The following is a 22,381-nucleotide window of genomic DNA, read 5'->3' as shown; positions in this document are numbered from 1 at the left end:
CTTTTGGAAGATTTGTAAGATTATCAGATGCATAGATAGACAACGAACATGTTTTTCCCAGAGTGGAAATAACTAATATAGAGAGCATGCATTTAAGGTGAGAGGGAGTAAGTTCAAAGGAGAAGTACAAGGCAATTGATTTTACACAAAGAGTGATGGGTGTCTAGAAAGTGCTTCCTGGGTTGGTCGTGGAGGCAAATGCGATAGAGGTATTCCAGAGGCACTTGAATAGGCACATGGAAAGAGAAGGACATGGACACTGTGTAGGTAGAAGGGATTAGTATAATTGGGCCTTTGATTTCTGATTTAGTTAGTTCAGCATAACACTGTCGGCCAAAGGGCCTGTTCTTGTGCTATACTGCTCTGTATTTTGTCTGCCTTCTTTACCAGATCAACCTGCAAGTTAACCTTAAGGGAATCCTGAACTTGAACTCCTAAGTCCCTTTGCACTTGCAATTTCAGACCTCATTTGAGAGGCCTCTTCCAAATAGGGTTGCCAACTGTCCCGTATTTGCCGGGACATCCCGTAGATTGGGCTAAATTGGTTTGTCCCATATGGGACCGCCCTTGTCCCGTATTTCCCCCGCTAAGGTAGGGCGTTCCTATAAAACTGTTCGTGCCGAAATGGCGTAAAGCGAAGAAGCAATTACCATTAATTTATATGGGAAAATTTTTTGAGAGTTCCCAGACCCAGAAAATAACCTACCAAATCATACCAACTAACACTAACATATAGTAAAAGCAGGAATGATATGATAAATACACAGCCTTATAAAGTAGAAATAATGTATGTACAGTATAGTTTCACTCAATAGAATTGGGAACATTAAGCCAAAACCGATTTGTAGAAAGAAATTCGGCACATACACGCATGCACACACAGGTGCCCGTGCAAGGGTCCATGGTCATGGTAGTCTTTCTCGGGGTAAACACAAGTGTCTCGTATTTGACTGCTACTTTTGTCCCTTACTTGGGAGTGAGAAAGTTGGCAACCCTACTTTCAAATCTCAATACTAGATTTATTTTGAGCACTGGACAATATTTATCCTTCAACAAAACTCTGTTAAACAGATTGCTTGGCATTATTACATTGTTTATGGAGTCTTCCAGTACATGAAATGGTTATGTAGCACAAATGAAGAAGCCAGAATAAGAAAGGGGGGAAGGGATATACACTAGAAGGTGATAGGTGAAACCAGGTGGGGGGAGAAGAAGCTGGAAGGTGATAGGAGGACAAGGCAATGGGCTGCAGAAGGAGTCTGATAGAAGAGAGTGAACTATGGGAGAAAAGGAAGGAAGGGCACCAGAGGAAGGCAATGGGCAGATGGGAAGGGTAAGAGGGGAGCCCGAATAGAGAAGGAGAGAAAGGGGATGGGAGGAAAGTTAGAGAAACTGATGTTCATGCCATCAGGTTAGAGGCTACCCAGATGGAATATGAAGTAAAATCACAAATAGGGTCTTGGCCTGAATTGTGAACTGTTTTCTCTTTGCCATAGATGCTGCCTGGCCTATTGAGTTCCTCCTGCATTTTGTGTGTACTGCTTTGGAATATGAGCTGATGCTCCTCAAACCCGAGAGTGGCCTCATCGTGGTGCAAGAGGAGGCCATGGACCGACATGTCAGAATGGAAAGGAGAATTAAAGTGGCTGACCACCAGGAAATCCTCCTGTAATTAAAATGATTGGCCACCGTGAAATTCTTCCTGTTATCTAACTTGTTCTGATTTTGTTTTTATTGCCGATTTCAAGGATGTCTCTCTTCTCCCCTTAAATTTAGTTAATATTACTCCAGAAAATGGAACAGCTGCATTTGTTCAAGATGAGGAGTTGCTCAACTATCAAAAATAAACCCATTCTTCTTGCTGATCTCTCGATGCAAATGTCAAACTGCTTCTGTTAATTGTACGAGTTTAACAAGCTTTATCCAACTATCAACTCATTTCAGTAGCACCTTCCATCACAGAAGCTGCAAAGACAGTTGAGCAAACATGCCAAGACCTTTGTTGCTGCCTACGTTAACAGATATTCTAACATCATTGCATGAAAGAAGCAAGTTTGCAGTGATACTTAGGGTCTCAGTTTCATATGTAGGACCACATTTTCTTAAATATATGCATTCAAATATCGCTGTGATGATTGTACGTTCTAGTATCAATTGATTGGTGACAATAAAGTATAAAGTATTCCATAGAAAATTTAAAACATTACAAGATTTAATCATGCTTTTCCAAGGTGAAGCAAATAAAAGTCAAGTGGTAGGGGAAATTAGAAGTAACAAAATAACTTTATTACTTGAGAACCTAGTTTGTTATCACACAGAATACCCGCCTTCTCAAGTGTGCATGGGAATTAAGTATTTGGGTGATACAAGTCATTGATGTTCCTGGGTGTCAATATCTCAGAGGATCTATCCCAGGCCCAATATATCGATGCAGTTACAAAGAAGGCACGGCAGCAACTATATTTCATTACGAAATTGAGCAGATTTAGAATGCAAATTTCTACAAATGTACTGAGGAGAGCATTTTAACTGGCTGCATCAACATCTGGTATTGTAGGTGGGGGGGAGGTGGTAGTTTAGCACTACGCATGATTGAAATAAGCTCCAGACCTTTGTAAACTCAGTCAGATCCATCATGGACACTGGCTTCCCCAGCATCCAGGACATCTTCAAAAAGGTGGCATCCGTCATTAAGGAGCCTCATCACCCAGGACATACCCACGTCTCATTGCTACCATCGGGGAGCAGATACAGGGACAGGAACAGCTTCTTCCCCTTTGCCATCAGATTTCTGAATGGACATTGAAGGTATGGACACTACCTCACTACTTTTTTTTTCTTTTTGGACTACTTAATTTAACTTCTATATACACAAACACACTTCCTATTGTAACGTAGTTTTTATTATGTATTGCATTGTACTGCTGCTACATAACAGAAAATTTCACAACGTATGTGAGATTTAAACCCAATCCTGATAACAGCAAACTGTATCATACTACGCAGTGGTGGGAGGGGATGGGGAAATTTAAGAAAGGATCCCCACCATCGATACAGTACTGTCAGGAAGGAGGTACAGTAGCATCAGGACTAGGACTGCCAGACAGGGTAATAGCTTCTTCTCCTAGGTTATGAGACTAATGAACATCCTGCCACCACTGAGGTCTTGTCATTAGTTTTCTGTATTGTTTGCCTGTACTGCGCACCACATGCATACTTGAATGATATTTTATTAACTAATTTGTGGTAATATTTTGTTTTATGTGCTGTGCTAAATGTTTTGTGGTTCAGAGCAATGATGATTGGTTGCATATGTGGGGCAGCACAACACTTCACAGTACAGGTGACCTGGGTTCAATTTCCACTGCTGCCTGAAAGGCGTTTGTACATACTTGCCATGACCATGTGGGTTTCCTCCCATAGTCCAAAGACCTGCCGATTGGTAGGTTATTTGGTCATTGTAAACTGTCCCATGACTAGGCTAGGGTTAAATCGGGGGATTGCTGGGTGGAGTGGCTTGAAGGGCTGTGCATCTCAATAAACAAATGAACATGTACAGTCAGATGACAATAAACTTGAACTTGAGAAATTCTGCCCAAGACTATTTCCATTACACTGGCACAGTTATATGTATAATTTATTACCATAATCAATGGAATATGCAATTCCAATTAAAGATTTATAATAATCCGAGTAACTTGCAGCCAGGCAATGTACGAGTAACAATGGGACCTGCACAGTGATGAATCAATTAATCAAGCACGTTTTAACATACACGTCAAAGCCGGGGCAGGGATGGTGACGATAATGGTGTCAGTGACAAACGGGCAGAATGATACAAGTGCTGACATTGTTTTTGGGTGATAGAAGTGAATAAAAGCAGAATCAGAATCAGGTTTAATATCACCAGAATATGTCATGAAATTTGTTGTTTTGTGGCAGTACTACGCAATGCATAGCAATTTAAAACTATAAATTACAATATGTATATTTATATAATGAATTAGTGTATCTGAGAAAATGGTGCAAATAGGTGACAACAAAATGTGAAAACTTATTTATTTATTGAAATTACCAGAAGTAAAAACCAACCGAGAGACAGGAGAGGGCACTAGCTTCAACAATTTGAATTCAGTGGTCACAGTGGAAGACTAGACCTGGTCAGCAGTGAAGATCCTGTTCACTGATTAGTGAATTATCTAATAATGCACTGATTGTGCATTAATAGCATAATAAGCATTTTCCCCAGTTTCTTCCTGCAAGTGAATATACATGTCAGTTATGTTGATTCAAAGTACTGTTATATTTATTTTCAAAGTATATATGCAGGTATACAAACCTGAGGTTCACCTTTCCACAGACAGCCTTGGAACAGAGAAACACTATGGAACCTATTCAAAGAAAAACATCAAATTCTCAATGCATGTAAAATAAAAATCACATAAACGGCAAAATAGTAACGAGTGAAAAACACAATATAAAACTCCAACTCCCAAAGTCATTGAAGGAGGCATGTTCAGTTTAGCCCAGTTCAGTTGAATCAAGTGCTGTCATCCGTATACAAATATCACATTTCCCTTTTGTATTTTAGTGTATTGCATTTGTGTGCCAAAGTTGTAGATTCTCCCACATGCCAACGTTCTCTCCATGCATGCCACAAGCCATCTGTAATTTTACAATTCTCTATTGCCAAGGTTTCTTATTAACAAAATCAGTTCAAATCTTTCTTGGCTGTAATATAGCAGTGTCTGTAGAACCTTTTTTTAAAGAATGGTTGAAGACCCAGCCAGCAAGCGCCATCATGAGCACCAGCTTCCCCACCATCCAGGACCTGTTTAAAAGGCAATGCCTTAAAAAGATAGCGTTAATCATTATGGATCTCCATCATCCAGGATGTCCTCTTTTCTTATTACTCCCACTGGAGAGGAGGTACAGGAGCCTAAAGACACAAACTCAAGTGTTTTAGGAATAGCTACCTCCTTGGCCATCAAATTTCTGAACCAACAACAAACCAGTCCATGAACACTTCCACTCTATATGTGCTCTTTTTGCACTACTTAATTTAATTTTTAGATGTATTTTTCTTAATAGTTATGTATTACACCCTATGGTTGCTGTAAAACAACAAATTTCATGATATATGTCAATGTTAATAAATCTGAATACTGCTGCATCTTACAGGAGTATGACATGCAGAATAGGCCCTTCTGCCTGACAACCCTGATCTAACCCTAACCAAATCACAGGACAATTTATAATGACCAATTAATCTACCCGGTACGACTTTGGACTGTGGGTGGAAACTGGAGCACTGGGGGAGAAACCTATGCATTCCATGGGGAGGAACAGAGACTCCTTATAGAGGGTGCTGGAAATGAACTCAGAACTCCAAAGCCCCAAGCTGTAATAGCAGCACACAAACTGCTATGCTATGGTAGTCTTTTTTAAAAAAAAACTGCAAACTAGAATGGTTAAGTTGTATAGCAGTTCAAATATGATAGGGGTGAATAAATGCATTTACTTGATTTTAGACCACCAGACCAAAGCTATAGGAGAATTAGGCCATTTGGCCCATCGAGTCTGCTTTGTCATTTCATCATGGCTGATCCATTTTCCCTCTCAGCTCCAAACTCCTGTACAACAAAGTTTCGACAGGCATTATAGGGCCAAAATAGAGTTTCAGATTTTAATTTTATGATTGTTAGATTTTTTAAAGAACCTTTTGAGAACAAGTCCAAGTGTTTTGGAGTTTAACTGCTGATTTTTTCCCCCTTAAAATGTTTTTTTGAGATGTTTATAATCACAGGTATTTCTAGCCCATCCCAATTGCCTCTGAACTGCCACGGTCTGTGGGATGAAGGGATTTACAAACATTACTAGGTAAGAAGCCCATGTGTGTTGCTTTGGGTAAGAAGTTCCAAGGTTTTGATGTAGTGACAGTGAAGGAATGATAACATATTTCCAAGAGGTGACAATGTGCAAATCGCTGTGGAGGATACAAGTTGAGCTTTCCAGCTTTGGGTGCTCCATAAACCTGCCACCATCATCCCCAGCAGCAGTCCCATGTTTGGAGGATGCTGTGAAAAGAACCCAACTATTTTCTGCAATGCACTTCGAGGATAGTACATGCTGTAGCCAGTGATGTAAGAGGTGAATTTTAAGATGGTGAACAAGGCAAGAACATAATGTGCAGCTTTGTTCTGGATGATGCTGAGCTTTAGTCATTGAGTACCACAGCACAGCACAGTCCTACGGCCCATCTAGTCTGTGCCATACTGTTATTCTGCCTAACCCCATCAGCCTGCACTTTCCATCCATATATTTATCCAAATTTCTTTTCAAACCCACATCCATTGACCTTTGATGGTCATTGGAACTGCGCTCTTTCAGGCAAGTGGAGAACAGTCGATCACTCTCTTGTGCCTTTTAAATGAAGAAAAGTTTTTGCATCAATATTACATATTGGGACTGTAAATTGCTACTGCTACGATTGCATGTGGATGCCTCAGTTGGATCTCTGGTCAATAACTCCCAGAGAGCTGACAGTGGGGGAAAATTGACAACCTTAAAAGTTACTGAACATAAAGAGGACATAGTCAGTCACTTCTTTGTTATAAGTGGTCCTTGATCTGCACTTCAGGCACATACACACAATAGCCACTTTATTAGGTAGACCTGCTCATTAATGCAAGTATCTAATCAGCAAATCGCGTGGAAGCAACTCAATGCATAAAAACATGCAGACATGGTCAAGGGGTCCAGTTGTTGTTCAGACCAAGCATCAGAATGGGGAAGCAATGTGCTCTAAGTGACTTTGACCATGGAATGATTGTTGGCTATTTGAGTATCTCCAAAACTGCTGATCTCTTGGGATTTTCACGCACGAGTCTCTAGAGTTTCTGGAGAATAGTGTGGGAAAAAAAAAACCTGGTGATCAGTGGTTCTGTGGGTGACTAAATGTTACTGGGAGAGGTCAGAGGAGAATGGTCTGGCCAGTTCAAACTGACAGGAAGGTGACAGTATACGTTACAGCAGTGGTGTTCAGAAGATCACCTCTCAAAGCACACCTCGAACTTTGAAGTGGATGCACTACAGCACAGCCATGAACATACAGTACACTCACTAGCAACTTTATTAGTCATAGGAGGTACCTAATAAAGTAGCCATTGACTGTATGCAATTAACATGTTTTGCAAATAGTTCTTTACTAATCTGTGAAGGACACAAAATGAACAAGAATGCCAAATCAACACAGCATAACCACTGGATTGTCTCCTGTGGAAATTAAACGTACTCCAATATAATAAAATTTTAAAAACACATTAGATATCAGCAAGTACACTTCATTTCATGGATAGAACGTATGCATGTCACACAGCAGTCACTATATAGTTTATTCTTAGGGGGAACAGCGAGTATTTCTGTACAATATTCAACACTTTCTCCCATCTTTCCAACCAGGCCTTTCCTAGGCCTCCATTTGCTGGATAATTTCAAAACAAAAACCCCAAGTACATATCCAGAATTACAGTAATTTGTGCCCACAAATGCACAGTACATTGATACAGACAAAAACAAACAACTGTTTAGAGGTATGTGTATCACAAACTGCTTAAAGAACCGTGTTGGCAAGTTCTGAGGTAAGCAACACTTAATAATAGAATGGCATTTGTATCATTCGCTCCACAAATTGAGAGGTCAAAAAATATTTAAACATACTAATAATGATTATATTGCATAATTAACAAATTCACCCCCTTTCAGGCAACATCATAGGCTGCAGGGAAAGATTTGACACTTAAAATATTACCAAATCACAGCTATGTAAGTAATTGCAATTTCTATGTGGATGAATGATACAAACCACACTCTGTAGAACAAGTGCCCAGTAGAGAAAAATCTCCCTGGCAAAAAATCAACTTGTGTTTTTTGAGATGGGCACCAGTGGACGATGGCTGTACAAGTGGGCATGTAGAATATATACACCATTGCATTTGCCCTTTATTCCCTCTCTGTTTGAGGTATGGGGACAGATTTTCCTGTATTGATACAATTTTCTTGTCTGAGCCTATGCATAAAATTTTCAGTACATTAAGCAATTTAATGTTAAAAACAAGCACTTGTTTTATGCATATTAATCCAGTGAGTGCTTGATTTTTAAATTAAAAACTGTTTTGTACTTCTGGTGAAAAAAAAAATTACAATAGGGAGAAAAAACTGTTGCAAAAATAAATTGAAATTACCTGAAAGTTAGAAATGTTATTCCTAAATTTTCATTGGTGAATAACCCGTTTATAATAAAACACATGTACAGCAAAATTTTTGATTTTTTTTAAAGTTTGCATAGCCTTATCTTGTAATCTGAGATACCTGAAGGTTATTGCTGTTCTGCAATGTTGCTGTTTACAGTACACCAACTGAAGCAAGCTTGTGAGAGCAGTCACTGGTGCTAAAATTCAGGGACTAATGATAGCAAGTACCAAGAATATTTTAAAAAAAACACTTGAGGAACTTGAGAAAATATTAGCTTGTGCTCAAGTTTTTAAAAAATCAGGTGCTTTGGAATTATAAGATTGTATGACTCTTGGACCACCCTCTCAGGCAATCGCTTCCAAAAGGTAACAGCTCACTGGATGGAAAGATCCCCTCTAAAACTCTTGCTTCTCTGTGCCTTCTGGTTATAGATATCTTTACACTGGGGAGAAAGTTACTACTGTCTTCCTCTCTATTAATCTCCACTCAGCCTTCTTTGCAGCAAGGAAAACAAACCTAGACTATCAGTCTTATTCAATACCTGAGACACCTGAGACACCCCATCCTCAGTTCCATTCTGGTGAACGTCACTGGCTATGGTCTTAATCTAAATATGCTTAAAGATGCTTTAGGGTTTTTCCTTGATCTCATTTGCCAGTGATCCTCAAAAATTCTTCTTAACCACCATTGCTACATTCACATTCTCCCAAAGAGCCTTCCCTATTTTCTATACTCTAAAACTACCCTACCCTACCTTTTCTTTCTTCATAAAATCTTTGATGTCCATTCACATCTAGAATTCCACACTCACTTTTACAGTAACATGTTGACCTTGAACTTTGACTCATTTTTATGATGCCATTTGTCAGGTGTAGACCAACCCACAAATAGCATTTTTGTTGAAATTAACTTTCCCCTAATTTAGGGCCAGAAATTTTGCTTCTTTCCATAATTAATTTAAAACTTGTATAGTTGTCATTGTGTCCACTGATACTTCATCCAATTGCCCAGCTTCATCATATAGGAGAATGACGATGACAAGAAAATCTGCAGAGGTTGGAACTCCAGAGCAGCACACAAAAAATGCTGTGGGAACTCAGCAAGTCAGGCAGCATCTACGGAAAAGAGTAAACAGGCGACAATTCCGGCCAAGACCCTTCTTCAGGACTCATTTCCATAAGTACTCTTTTCCATAGACGCTGCCTGACCTGCTGAGTTCTTCCAGCATTTTGATTGTGTTGCTCAGGAGGGTTAGGTTCCCTGGGATTCGGGGGGAGCTAGCAAGGTGCATTCAAAAGTGGATTGATTATTGGAAGCAGAAGTTGATGGTTGAATTTTGAATCTCTGACAGAAGCCTGTGACTAGTGAAGTGCCCCAGGTCTCAGTGTTTGACTGGTTATTATTTATGTAAATGACTTGCATCATATGGCATGATTAGCAAGCTAAACTGGGATGTATTGATAGTGAAGTAGGTTACAATGAACAGAGATCTTGATCAGTTTGGGAGATCGGCTAAGGAATGGCAAGAGGATTTTAAACTTATCCAACTGTGAGGTGTTGCATTTTGGACAGTCAAACCAGTGTTTTATTTATACAATGAATGATAGGGTTCCACGTGTTGCGGACTAGAGGAACCTGGGAGTAGAAGAGCAAAAGTTGAATGCAGCAATGAAAGGATTTAGCTTGCTGGCCTTCACCGGTCAGGGCATCAGGTTCAAGAATACAGACAGTATGTTGCAGTTATACAAGTCTTCGGTGAGGTCGCACAAGGAGCATTGTGAAGAGTTTTGATCACCCTGTTGTAGGAAAGACATCGTCAAGCTGGAGAGACTGCAGAAGAAATTTACAAGGATGCTGCTTGGACAAGATGGAGAGGTTGACCATGCTGGATCTTTAATTCCTGCAGTGCAGGAGAATGGGGGGGGGGGGCAGTGACCGCAGAAACTTATTAGATTATGAGGGGAATGTGCAAGGTAAGCAGTCACAATATTTTCTCCCAAAAGTTTATGTTTTGGATTAAAATATTCTGCATTTTTTAGTTCAAAACTAGAGGGCACAGATACAAGATAAGGGAGAGATTTAAAAAGAAACCTGAGAAGTCGCTTCTTTACACAGAGGGTAGTGGGTATCTGGTAACAGCAGCCCTAGGAAATGGTCAAGGAGGTTACAATTGCACAATTCTACAATTCCAGAGGCACTCTGATAGCTACACAGAGGAGAGGCGCTTGCAGAGAGGATACTGTGGTTGGAATGCTTCCATGCTGTGTCACTCTTTGGCTCTATGGCCCACAGAGCCCCTTTTGCAGATTTCCCTAGGATATCCTGCCTTGTTACTGCTGTGACAGTGTCATTAATCATCACTGCAATACCAACTCCTCTTTTATATCCCCCTCTGCACCTCACCACGCCTGAAGATTCTATACCCTGGAACATGGAGACACCAATTTTGCTCCTACTTCAACAATGTTCCGGTGATAGCTACAATACTGCAACCCCAAGTACCAGTTAAACTCCTTACAGTAAAATCAATGCAATTTAACTCACCAGACCTTCAACCTACAAGGCCGATCTAGTTATTCTTGTATATTCTCTCCCAGCTCCACAATCCTTTTGCATTCCATTCTCCTACTAAATTAGTTTAGGACCTCTCCTACAGCATGAGCAGAACTCCCACAAGGATTTTGGGCCCATTCTGATTCAGGTGCAACCCATCCTCCTGTACAGATCCCACATATGTTAAAAATGCTCCCAATGATCCAAAAATCCAAAGACCTCCCTCCTCCCTTTAGCTATCCATTCTTCTGACATACTCTCCTATTCCTCCACTCAGTAGTGCAAGACACTGGAAGCAACCCAGAGTTTACAACCTTACAGACTCTGATATTTAATCTACTACCTACATCCCTTAATTTACTTTGCAGGATCTCATCCTTCTCTCTACAATATCACTGGTACCATTGTGTTTAACCTCTAGCTGGTTACTCGCTCTCTTTAGAATATTGAGACTTTTTAAAACATGACTTTTTTCCCATTCATTTACAATAATTATTCTCAAAATGAAGTTAACCATAATTGAGGACATTTGTTATAATACTCAAGTATAGCCTGATGAGTGATCCTAATGTAAAGTTGGCAGAAATGTAGGAAAGACTTTAGTGTCATCTATCCAGAATATTTGGCACCTAATCACTACTTGCAGTCGGTGGAGGTTTATTGGTCTTGGTGATCACCCACATTATACAGTTTTGTACTGAGGCATTTAGGTGACCTGTAACAATGCAATGCATGGTTTACACTTGGTTAAATGTAATTGAACCCTGGCCCTGAAATAGGTAATCTGAGCAGCAAATGCAGTGGTGAATTTTGACATGTCAGTTTGCAATAAGTATAAAACTGTTGTATTACAGAGGAACAGAAGTTAGTACCTGTCAGTTGTTTACGTATCCATTGCATATATTATTTCTTTAAAACAAAAACCTCTGTTGCCTTGTAAGTTTTCCTAGGTTTACTGAAATGGCACTGAGATTAGTGTAGGATTGTCACCACAACTCAAAACAGAGAGGGTTTCAGGTAACAAATTCCTGAGGTTATGTTGGTACAGTGACACAGTAGATTAATGACTGCATTTATAATAGGTATGCAAAATCACTTTACATGTGTAATAAAAGAAAAAAGGATATATTACTTTCCAAAATAAAAGCATTCAAATTTTTAAAAAACACCTCCAGTGTTAACTATATCTTGCAAATTTAAAAACAGAACAGCATGCGTAAATCTTCCAACTCTCTATAGACACAGCAAATCTAAAATAAGTGCTTATGAAAGCCAATTTTGGGCAAAAAGATATTTCCAAAGCTTCGCGTAGCAAAGGAGCTATTAAAAGCAGACAACTGCATGATAAAAATTACCTGGAGCATGTACAACAAGGCAGAAGCACTTTTTTGAACAGCCTTCTCCCATTGGCATAGAAAGGTATAGTTTACTCTTTTTAAATTGTAGTGAATTAATACACAAATCACATTAAGGTCAACTGTCAATTAAAGTCAGTTAGTGTTAAACTAAAATTTCTAATATAGTTTATCAAATATGGAAACTGAGGTATACCTGGTTGAGGGAGGTTTATGGTTACAATGTAATGCTTGAAGCTTCTTTGCTATGTCCCAAAAAACCTTGATTTGTTTATACATATAACAGCAGCACACTGAACATTCACAAGCTATGTCATATTGGCATTACAATAGTTCTTTGTGAACGCAAATATTAAATGCAATAAAAATGAATCGCACTTCTTTCTGAAATCAAATGTACTATTGTTAAAAATTAACAGTAACCCATCTGAGTGACTGAGACATCTTCATGATAAGCCAGTTATCTGATGCACTCCTTTTACTTAAGCGCACGCTGTCAAATTTGAGAGCGACGTTTGACGCATGCTTAGCTTTATTTGCTGGAAGTAAGAGTTACCTTCCAGTATCCCGAGTGATGCATGTAATGAATTAGTAAGTGATCTTTCCAACAATCACTTATCTTCAACATCACCTCTGACTGACTCACTGACTGTAGTACCTGTTGCCTCCATTGTCCACTTGCCACTGCAATGGCTATCAGTTCTGTTAAGTGCGTAAGGACAAGATACTGAATTGTTTGTTGTAACCAGTGAAATAAATTCAGGAGATAGCAGCTCTACTGCAGAGTCTGATGGTCTGGTTTATGACATCTGAAACCATCATAGACTAGATTCTTTGGGTGGAAAGTCAACATTTGTAACCATAGTGACTACTGTCACTATGTTGTCTGTAGTAATTGTGCTCATAAGTCTTCGCATCTGAGTGATACGTTCTGCAACACAACCTGCCGACAGTCTTGCTTCTGCATCATGATCCCAACATTCTTCTATTGTCTCACACAACATGGCCATTCCCTATGACAGGAAAAATAAACACATTGGAAAAATTTTCAATGAATGAACAAACTCAGGAAAAAAACTGGAAGTATTATAAATACAGTAATACAAGACTAAATTGGTCATCCTGAGGAAAAAAGTTCAGCTTACTGTAGTTAAAAAAAGGTCCCAATGGGTTCCAATATAAATCACTTTGCAATGCCTCAAAAAGACTCCCATATAGATAAATTATAGGAGTCATATAATGCAATACAGGCATAAATATGAGGGGTGAGAAAAAAGGGCAGCAAAATCTATCCAAAGTATGCTGAACCAGATTAGGTTTTATAACATATACTTGTTTCACAGTCACTACTATTGATACTACCTTATGTTGTGTATTTAATATTTCAGTAATTTGAGTAATACTGTAAATTTTGGTTAAGCATTCTTCATTGTTTACATGAATGGCATGTCATCATGCCACCAGTAAAAACAAAACTAGAGTACACACCTTATTCCCGGTTCCATGTTTTCTTTTAATTAGTTATATGTTTTGGAATTACAAGCATAACAGTGGCGATAAGGAAGTTTTAAGTGAACCTAAGATGACTACCTACCTTCCTGTTGAAGTGCAGTGACACATTAAGAGTAAAATAAAAGCAAAGCGAGACATTTGAGTTAAAAACACAGTATTTGGTTTACTTGGAGGGGGACAAAGCAGGTCAAGTTTAAAAAAAGGCAGAAAATGTACGAATCCATAGGTTCATAAACAGTGAATACTGGCTGATAATAATAATGCTTTTTTTTTTAAAAAGCCAAGATAGCTGGCTACATCAGAAAGATGGATGTGTTCAGCTGCACAAAAGATAACTGGCTGCTGTATATGAAACTAACTGAGCAGTACGTTCAAGCAAATTACAATAGCTAATGAGAAGTGAATGCCAGTTTTGCTGAGTGTACAAGGTGGAAGAGAATACACTTTGCTTAGAAGTTTAACTGCTCCAATCAAATCAGCCAAAATGAGCTTTGCTGATATCATGAAAATAATGCAGGAACATTTAAAAACCAAAACCACTGTTGATTGCAGAATGCTTTAGGTTTCATAAGTGAACCAAAAAGGAAGGAGAGTCCATTTCAGCGTATCCGCCTGAATTGAACAAGTTGTCTGAGTTCAGTTCAGTGATTGTTGCACTAAGACAGTGGTCCCCAACCTCCGGGCCGCGGACTGATACCGATCTGCGAAGCATGCAGGGGTGCCGCAGTAGCCCGGATGCACCCAGCACAGCTTTAAGAAAAAAGCCGAAATAAACAACGGTTGTTAATTTCGGCTTTTTTCTTAAAGATCTGCTGGGTGCGTCCTGGCTACCACGGCACCCCTGCATGTTTCGCGGATCGGTATCAGTCCGTAGCCCGGAGGTTGGGGACCACTGCACTAAGAGGTTGCTTAGTTTGTGGAATCTTGCAAGACAGCATTCAAAAACAGCTCCTAACTGAAGTACAACTCATTTAAAGAAGCAGTTAAAATTACTGTATCAATGGAAACCGCAGGTACAGGCGCAGTTGAGTTGCAGTCAGAAATTGTAATGTCTAAACAGAAACTTGCTTGACTGAACAAATAGTGTTACCATTGTGGCAGGGGCTCCCATACATCAGACCAATGCAGGTTTAAAGGTGAAAATTGCAGAAAGTGCAACAAAACAGTGACACATACAAACAGTATGTCAGGTAGACAAAGATAAATAGGCTGCACGGGGAAAAGAAAAAGAGCACTAATCTGCATGGAATTGATGAAAAGTCTGATAATGATGAGAGTGACACAGAACTGAGTAGCCTTGAGATTTACAATATGAGAATCTGCATGTGACAAGCAGTATGGCTTACAACAGAAGTGAACAGCAAGTTAATTATAATGGAATGGACACTGGCTCGGCTATTTCAGTTATTCCACAAAATGTATTTGAACAGTATTTCAAAGATACTGAACTGAAGCCTGCACATATCCAACTAAGAACTTATACTAGAGAAAAGGTAACGCCTGTGGGAATGACATTCATAACAGCGAAATAAACACAAAACAAGTTTGTATGCGGTAAAACAGGAGGGCCAGCATTGTGGGGCTGTGACTGGCTGAAACAACTACAACTTAACTGGAGATCCATCCACTATTCGTATCCTCTGCAATAGAGTCAATTGAAAGTGAATTAAGAAAGGTACTGGATGATGCCACAGCAGTGTGCAAAGATGGCTTTGGAAAACTCAAACATATCAAGGGTAAAATAGTGCTAAATGAAAATAAAATACCCAAGTTTTACAAATACAAAGCCTATGCACTTCCTTATATCATCCATGATAGAGTAGCCAGTGAGCTAGATTGTATGGAGGCTGAATGAATTCTTTCCAAAATTGAGTGGTGCCCATGGGCAACACCAGTGGTTCCAAGTAGCCAAGAAGAATAGATCTGTCATGATCTGTAGTGATTTTCAGGGTCACCATCAACCCAGTACTGAAAATAGCCCAGGATTGAGGCTGTCTATGCAAACTTTTCTGGAGAGAAACACTTCGGCAAAGTAGATATTGGCCCAGGCGCTTGGTGTTCATTGTTATCGTTAAGGGTGGCAAGAAACATCTCCAAAATCTCAAGACAGCGTGAAAAAGATTTGACGATTATGGCTTACAGCGTGAGGAAACAAGTGGGAATAACAAGATGGAATTCAAAAGGGCAACCAATCATAGAAATGCTGGTGGATTGTCCCATTTACCTTTGGAAAAGGAAATACCTGAAAAATTTACTTAAGACGACACTCCTCTGATGTATTCTCTCTAATGCAAGTTGATAGTCTCCCTATTACAGCAGAGATGATCCAAAGGGAAACAGAAAAGAGTCCACACTGTCTCAGGTGCACATAGCAACTCGAAACAGTTGGAATGTACAACAGAAATTACAGTTCCCCCATTTTTACCAGTGTCAGAAGGAACTTGACCTAGTCGGGTGTTGCATTATGTGGGGATTGAGTGTTATTGTACCATCCAAACTGAGAGCTAAAGTGTTGGAGGAGCTACATGCCAGTCATCTAGGTGTGGGCAAAATGAAAGCATTGGCTCAAAAGTTTGTCTAGTGGCCTGGGACAGATTAGCAAATGGAGGAGTTTGCAATGCACTGTTTGGGATGCCAAAACATCCAGAACTGTCAGAATCACTTTCTGCAGTTCCAGAGTCAACTCCTACAACCACTACAGAGGAAACTAGTGCCCAAGATTGTTTCACAGACACAACTCTCACCTGCCAAGCAGATTGACCCCCTTATCACAAAAGAAGACATCTCACAAGAGGAAGACACCCTCCACAGCAATTTAATCTTTAGGCCAGAATAGGACAACTTAAAGTTTACTATACCGTAGATGCCTTAATAGTAGTTGTATTTTATAGTATTCTGTATATGTTATATATGTATACAAATTGTGATGCAATCTATATTTTGTTGGAGTTTATAGTTAGGCAGGGAGGAGTGCTGTGTATTCAATATTTCAGTAACATAGTAAATATATTGTTTGATTAAGCACTCTGTTGTTTACATAATTCTTTATGGGTTATATGTAAAAGTACATGAATGGCATACATCATCATGTCTCCACATCACAAGTGCACGCCTTGCTAAAGTAAAAATGAAACTAGAATACATATGTTGTTATTCCTGGTTCCATGTTATCTTTCAATTAGTTTTGTGTTTTGGAATACAAAACACAACACCTTGGTATCCAAAATGATTTAATTAACAGAGTTTTGACTCTCTAGCTGTCATGGAGGGAACTGAACTCATGTCTCATGAATATTTGTCCAGGACTGCAGACAGCGCTAAGACATTATTAAATAGCATCAGCTCATCTTCCATAATGCTGCCTATTACTTCCAAAACATACAACTAAAAATATTCAGACTGAGCTTCTTTTAAATGGCAGGGAACAAGACTTATGAGTGCTGCAGCACTTAAAATTTTTGAGGCATATGAGACAACACAAAATGTTGGAGGACCTTAGCAAGTCAAGCAGCATCTACAGAGGGGAGTTGGGGGGCTACTGCTTAGGATTGAAATAAGCTGCAGAAAGTTGTAAACTAGTAAGATCCATCATGGGACTGGGCTCCGTAGTATCCAGGGCAGCTTCAAGGAGTAATGCCTCAAAAAGACGGCATCCATCATTAAGGGCCCCATCCATCCATGACATACCCTCTTCTCATTGCTATCATCAGGGAGGAGGTACAAAAGCCCGAAGGCACACACTCAGCGATTCAGAAACAGCTTCTGCCATCCAGTTTTGGAATGGACATTGAACCCTTGAACAGTAGCTCACCAATTTTTATTTCTATTTTTGTAATATATATATTTACTGTAATTTGCGCTATTTTCTATTATGTATTGCATTGTACTGTCGCCACAAAAGCAACAACTTATGCCAGTGATGTTAAACCTGATTCTGATGATCTACAGATAAATACACTTACAGCATGCTTTTGCCAATATTCTCTAAAAACAGGCCTCATCTTCTTGTGCACAACCACCTCTTGCATATCTTCAAGGGATGGATGCTGTCCCACTTCTTCTTCAAATGGCAACATATATTCATCTACTGGCCCTAAGGGTCAAATAAGAAGTACGTTCATTGATAGTTCTAAATGAAAGCAGGATTACATTTATGCTGGTTTAAGGATTAGTAATATAGTAATTAAAGTAATGCAGTAATACTTAACCAGATCTTGAAACCATTTAGCAAACTTCAAAATAGAATATCTCTGGATAAATGAAGATGATGTCCTGAAAAATCCTTATCATAATGAACTTGCAAAGGAAATATTTTTAAGTGAATCCAAGAATGTATTTAGCACTTTTAACAAAAAAACTACTTAGCAATCATGAGGAGGTTTTAAGCCTGAATTTGAAAATCATGACTGCTAATATCAGATTTGAATATACTCAAGCAAAAAATACCAAGATGCAAAATATATATAAAGTATGCATAACTTGCTAATAAGCAAAATGTAGTTATGTGTTTGTGGGTAAATACACAGGTACTGACAGCTTAATATCCTCTGAACAACTGAAAGGACAAAATTGAGCAAAAGGCAGACATGGCAAAAAATGAAAAGGGAAATATCAACTACAAGTGAGAAAATACCCAGCATGGAAACAGACCCATCTACCCTGAGCCAACATCAACCATTAAGCATGCATTTCTACTAATCCCATTTTTTATTCTCTCCACATTTTTCCATCAACTGTCCCCAGATTCTATCATCCAGCTACAATAGGGGCAATTTATGATGGCCACTCAACCTAGCAACCCACTCACATTCGAGATGTGGAGGAAACAGGAGCAACTGGATGAAACACATAGTCACAACAAAAATACACAATCTGTAGGTTGGAATCAAACCTAGGTCAGTGGAACTACCGGGCAGCAGCTCTACCAGCTGCACTACCCTTTATCCTTTAATATTTACCTACCCAAAGTAAATACTGCAGTTTCATGGATCTGATTTTTTTTCTGTGACATTATGAAGGTTGCATTTATGTCAATGACTTGTTAGAGTTGATTTTTCTTTTTCACTTTTGCCATGCCTTTCCCCATCCCTCCCCTCACCTTCTTGCTCAATTCTGCTCTGTCAGTTGGTCAAGGGATTCTAACCTGTCAGACCCTTGATATTTCCTATACAGGCAATACAAGCTGGGGGCACTTTGGAAAACTTCACTCATTAGATTCAATTTTCAGGCAGCCCTTTGACTGTGCATTTTTCCGAAAACAGAGAACATCTCCTCTTCATAACTCATGTTCTCAGCATTATTTTTTTATCTGCAGTTTGTTTTCTTTTGCACATTGGTTGTTTGTTAGTCTTTGTTTATCTATTGCTTTGTGTTAATTCTATTGTATTCTTTTATTTTTCCTGTAAATGCCTTAAAGAAAATGAATCTCAAGGTAGTATATCATAGCATACATGTACTTTGATTAATAAATTTACTTTGAACTCTTAAGCAGTGCATCCCAGGACGTTCTGGGATCTCCCTCAGATCCTTTCTAAATTTCCTAACTCTTGCCCTATAAGACAAGGTTTTCTCTTTAACTCTGTACATGTGACAATAATAAACCAATTCCAATGTCCTCTAGCTTTATCTACTGTGATTTCCTGCAGTCCATCCTTTCTATACCCCCTCATAACTAATGTATACATTAATTACAACTCCTCTTAACCTCCGCTGCTCTGGGGAAAATTGACCTGGCCTCTGCAGCCTCGCACAACCAAAATGCTCCATTCAGGGCAACATCCTGGTGAATCTCCTCTGTAACCTCTCCGGTGATATCACATCTTTGTTGTTGTGTGGCGATCAGAATGAGACATTGCTTTGCAAAATTCTATATTATTAAATAATTTAAATTCTTCAGCTGCAACTGAGGAATTTAAATTTCCCCCAGGCCAGAGACTTGGACCCTGGCCTCTGGGCTACTACTCAGGGCAACTTAACTGTTGTTCCTTCACTGCACCCTGCATCATTATAGAGTGCCTTGCCAATCAGCTAAGGTGGGTGTCAGTCATAATAACCATAAATACTGTGTCAACTGCTCCGAGCCTGCACTTTCGGCACTGTGTAAGGCAGCTGCCATTTCAGGAGGCCTCTTCAGCATCTACAGACTGTGAGAGAATAACTCAATTTACCCAACTAACTTCAACACCATACCACTACCCAGAACTGGCATTTGGATAAAACGTATATCATTCACAAGACCTATTGGAGTAATCTATCAAGACTTCAACATCTCTGACCAGCTACCTCTACAACCAGGACAGAGAAGGCTATCGTATACTTAATGAGTCTATCACTAAAGGGACAGATACACAGCATAGAAACGAGCCTTATTCAATCTTCTACCATCTGGCAGGATTGACAGAAATACCTCTGCAGATATGCAGATTGAAAAACAGCTTTTTCCCCAATGATAGCCATGCAACTGAACAATGCCGTCCCCCAACCATGGATAGTTCAAGGCACTACGAACAATTTGAAAGCACAATATAGGTGTATGTGCGATATTTAGATTTAATGTGGCAGCTACCTTCCTTTGATTTCAGAACTTTTTTAAATATCAGCTTTAATTCCTGATGCTATTTCATATTTAATCATTGCATTTTATAACATGGGCATGTGCAATACTCAAAACTGGCAGCTTCTGTTGCTGTTAATTTTAGAATTGTTTGCTTTTAATTCAGTTGTAACTTAGATGTCATGCTAAATAACTCTGACCTTAGTTTAAATGCAGTCATTGTGTTTTTAGTAATTGAATTGCCAGTATGCTATTTTACACTGAATGGAGGAGCACTGCAATCTCATTGTCCTCACAATGACAATAAAGCTCTAACAACAACTAACACAGCTTTGACACACCACATTCATACCCGCTGCTTTGACCCATTTGCATTAGGTTTGGGTCCTTCTTTGCCGGTGTAAATGCCTCAAACATTCAATCCAACTCCACCATAATCCTCCAGCACCAAGTGCCAGGCATCAACCACTGTGTAAAAATATTCCCCTCAGATCCCATTTAAAAAATCTTCTCATCTGTGCTCTAATTTTTTGATAGCTTTGTTTGTTTGCTTATCTATTTAGTTACTGAGAGACAGCACGGAATAGGTCCTTCTGGCCCTTAGAGCCGCATTGCCCAGCAGTCCCCCAATCTAACCTTAGCCTACTTATGGGACAATTCACGATGGCTGATTACCCTACCAACCAGTATGTCTTTGGACCGTGGGAGGAAACTGGAGCACTTGGAGGAAACAGACATGGTCAGGGGAGAATATACAAATTCCTTACAGTCAGTGGTGGGAATTGAACCCCGGTGGATGGTAAAGCATTTTGCTGCACTACCTACCATAGGAACCTCCTTAGCTACCTTATTTATGCTTCTGATAATTTTCTGGCAGCTCACTCTTAACCTCCTTTACTCACAACGCCCTGCTAAGTCTTCTCTGCCTCTCTCTCCAGCACAAACACATTATTCCTATCGTGTAGCAGCCAAAGCTACACACAATACTACAAGTACAGCATAACCAGTATTTAGTAAAGTTGCCATATAATATCTCAATTCACATTCTGTGCCCTAACCTATGAAGACTAGCATGCATATATCATTGTTCATCACCTCGTGTCCTATCATTTAGTGTGCATGTTCTACCCATATTTGACATTGGAAAATGTATCACTGTACACTGGTAGGCTAAAAATTACTTCAGCCTATTCTCCAGCCATTTTTCACCTGATCTATATCCTGTTATCCTATACAAGGTATATCTTATTGCCTTAAGACAACCGTTCTTGCTATCTGTAACACCAACAATTTTTGGATCATTCACAAAACGTACTAACCACATCTCCTGCACTCAAGTTTAAGTTGATAATATAGAAACATAGAAAATAGGTGCAGGAATAGGCCATTCGGCCCTTCGAGCCTGCACCGCCATTTATTATGATCATGGCTCATCATCCAACTCAGAACCCTGCACCAGCCTTCCCTCCATACCCCCTGACCCCCGTAGCCACAAGGGCCATATCTAACTCCCTCTTAAATATAGCCAATGAACTGGCCTCAACTGTTTCCTGTGGCAGAGAATTCCACAGATTCACCACTCTGTGTGTGAAGAAGTTTTTCCTAATCTCGGTCCTAAAAGGCTTCTCATTTATCCTCAAACTGTGACCCTTGTCCTGGACTTCCCCAACATCAGGAACAATCTTCCTGCATCTAGCCTGTCCAATCCCTTTAGAATCTTATACGTTTCAATCAGATCCCCCCTCAATCTTCTAAATTCCAATGAGTATAAGCCTAAGTCGATCCAGTCTTTCATCATATGAAAGTCCTGCCTTCCCAGGAATCAATCTGGTGAACCTTCTTTGTACTCCCTCTATGGCAAGGATGTCTTTCCTCAGATTAGGGGACCAAAACTGCACACAATACTCCAGGTGTGGTCTCACCAAAGCCTTGTACAACTGCAGTAGTACCTCCCTGCTCCTGTACTCGAATCCTCTTGCTATAAATGCCAGCATACCATTCGCCTTTTTCACCGCCTGCTGTACCTGCATGCCCACTTTCAATGACTGGTGTATAATGACACCCAGGTCTCGTTGCACCTCCCCTTTTCCTAATCAGCCACCATTCAGATAATAATCTGTTTTCCTGTTTTTGCCACCAAAGTGGATAACCTCAC

At 39.6% G+C, this 22,381-nt stretch overlaps 1 protein-coding gene across 1 annotated transcript in view; it reads right to left on the bottom strand.

Moving 5' to 3' along the window:
- Window positions 1–7,370: 7,370 nt before the first annotated feature.
- The window catches only part of acvr2aa (activin A receptor type 2Aa), a 146,878-nt gene continuing 131,867 nt past the window's right edge, over window positions 7,371–22,381 (bottom strand). Inside the window, exons 10-11 of the mRNA XM_072258626.1 lie at window positions 17,636–17,766; window positions 7,371–13,174 (exon numbers count right to left, since the gene is read on the bottom strand). Of these exons, the coding sequence (XP_072114727.1) occupies window positions 12,980–13,174; window positions 17,636–17,766 (326 nt within the window). The 3' untranslated portion in view covers window positions 7,371–12,979. The remainder of the gene's footprint in view (window positions 13,175–17,635; window positions 17,767–22,381) is intronic.

This window comes from Mobula birostris, chromosome 5, assembly GCF_030028105.1.
Source record: "Mobula birostris isolate sMobBir1 chromosome 5, sMobBir1.hap1, whole genome shotgun sequence".
Classification (NCBI taxonomy): Eukaryota; Metazoa; Chordata; class Chondrichthyes; order Myliobatiformes; family Myliobatidae; genus Mobula; species Mobula birostris.
The sequence above is the reverse complement of the archived record's forward strand: the minus strand, read 5'-3'. Positions and strand labels throughout refer to the sequence as shown.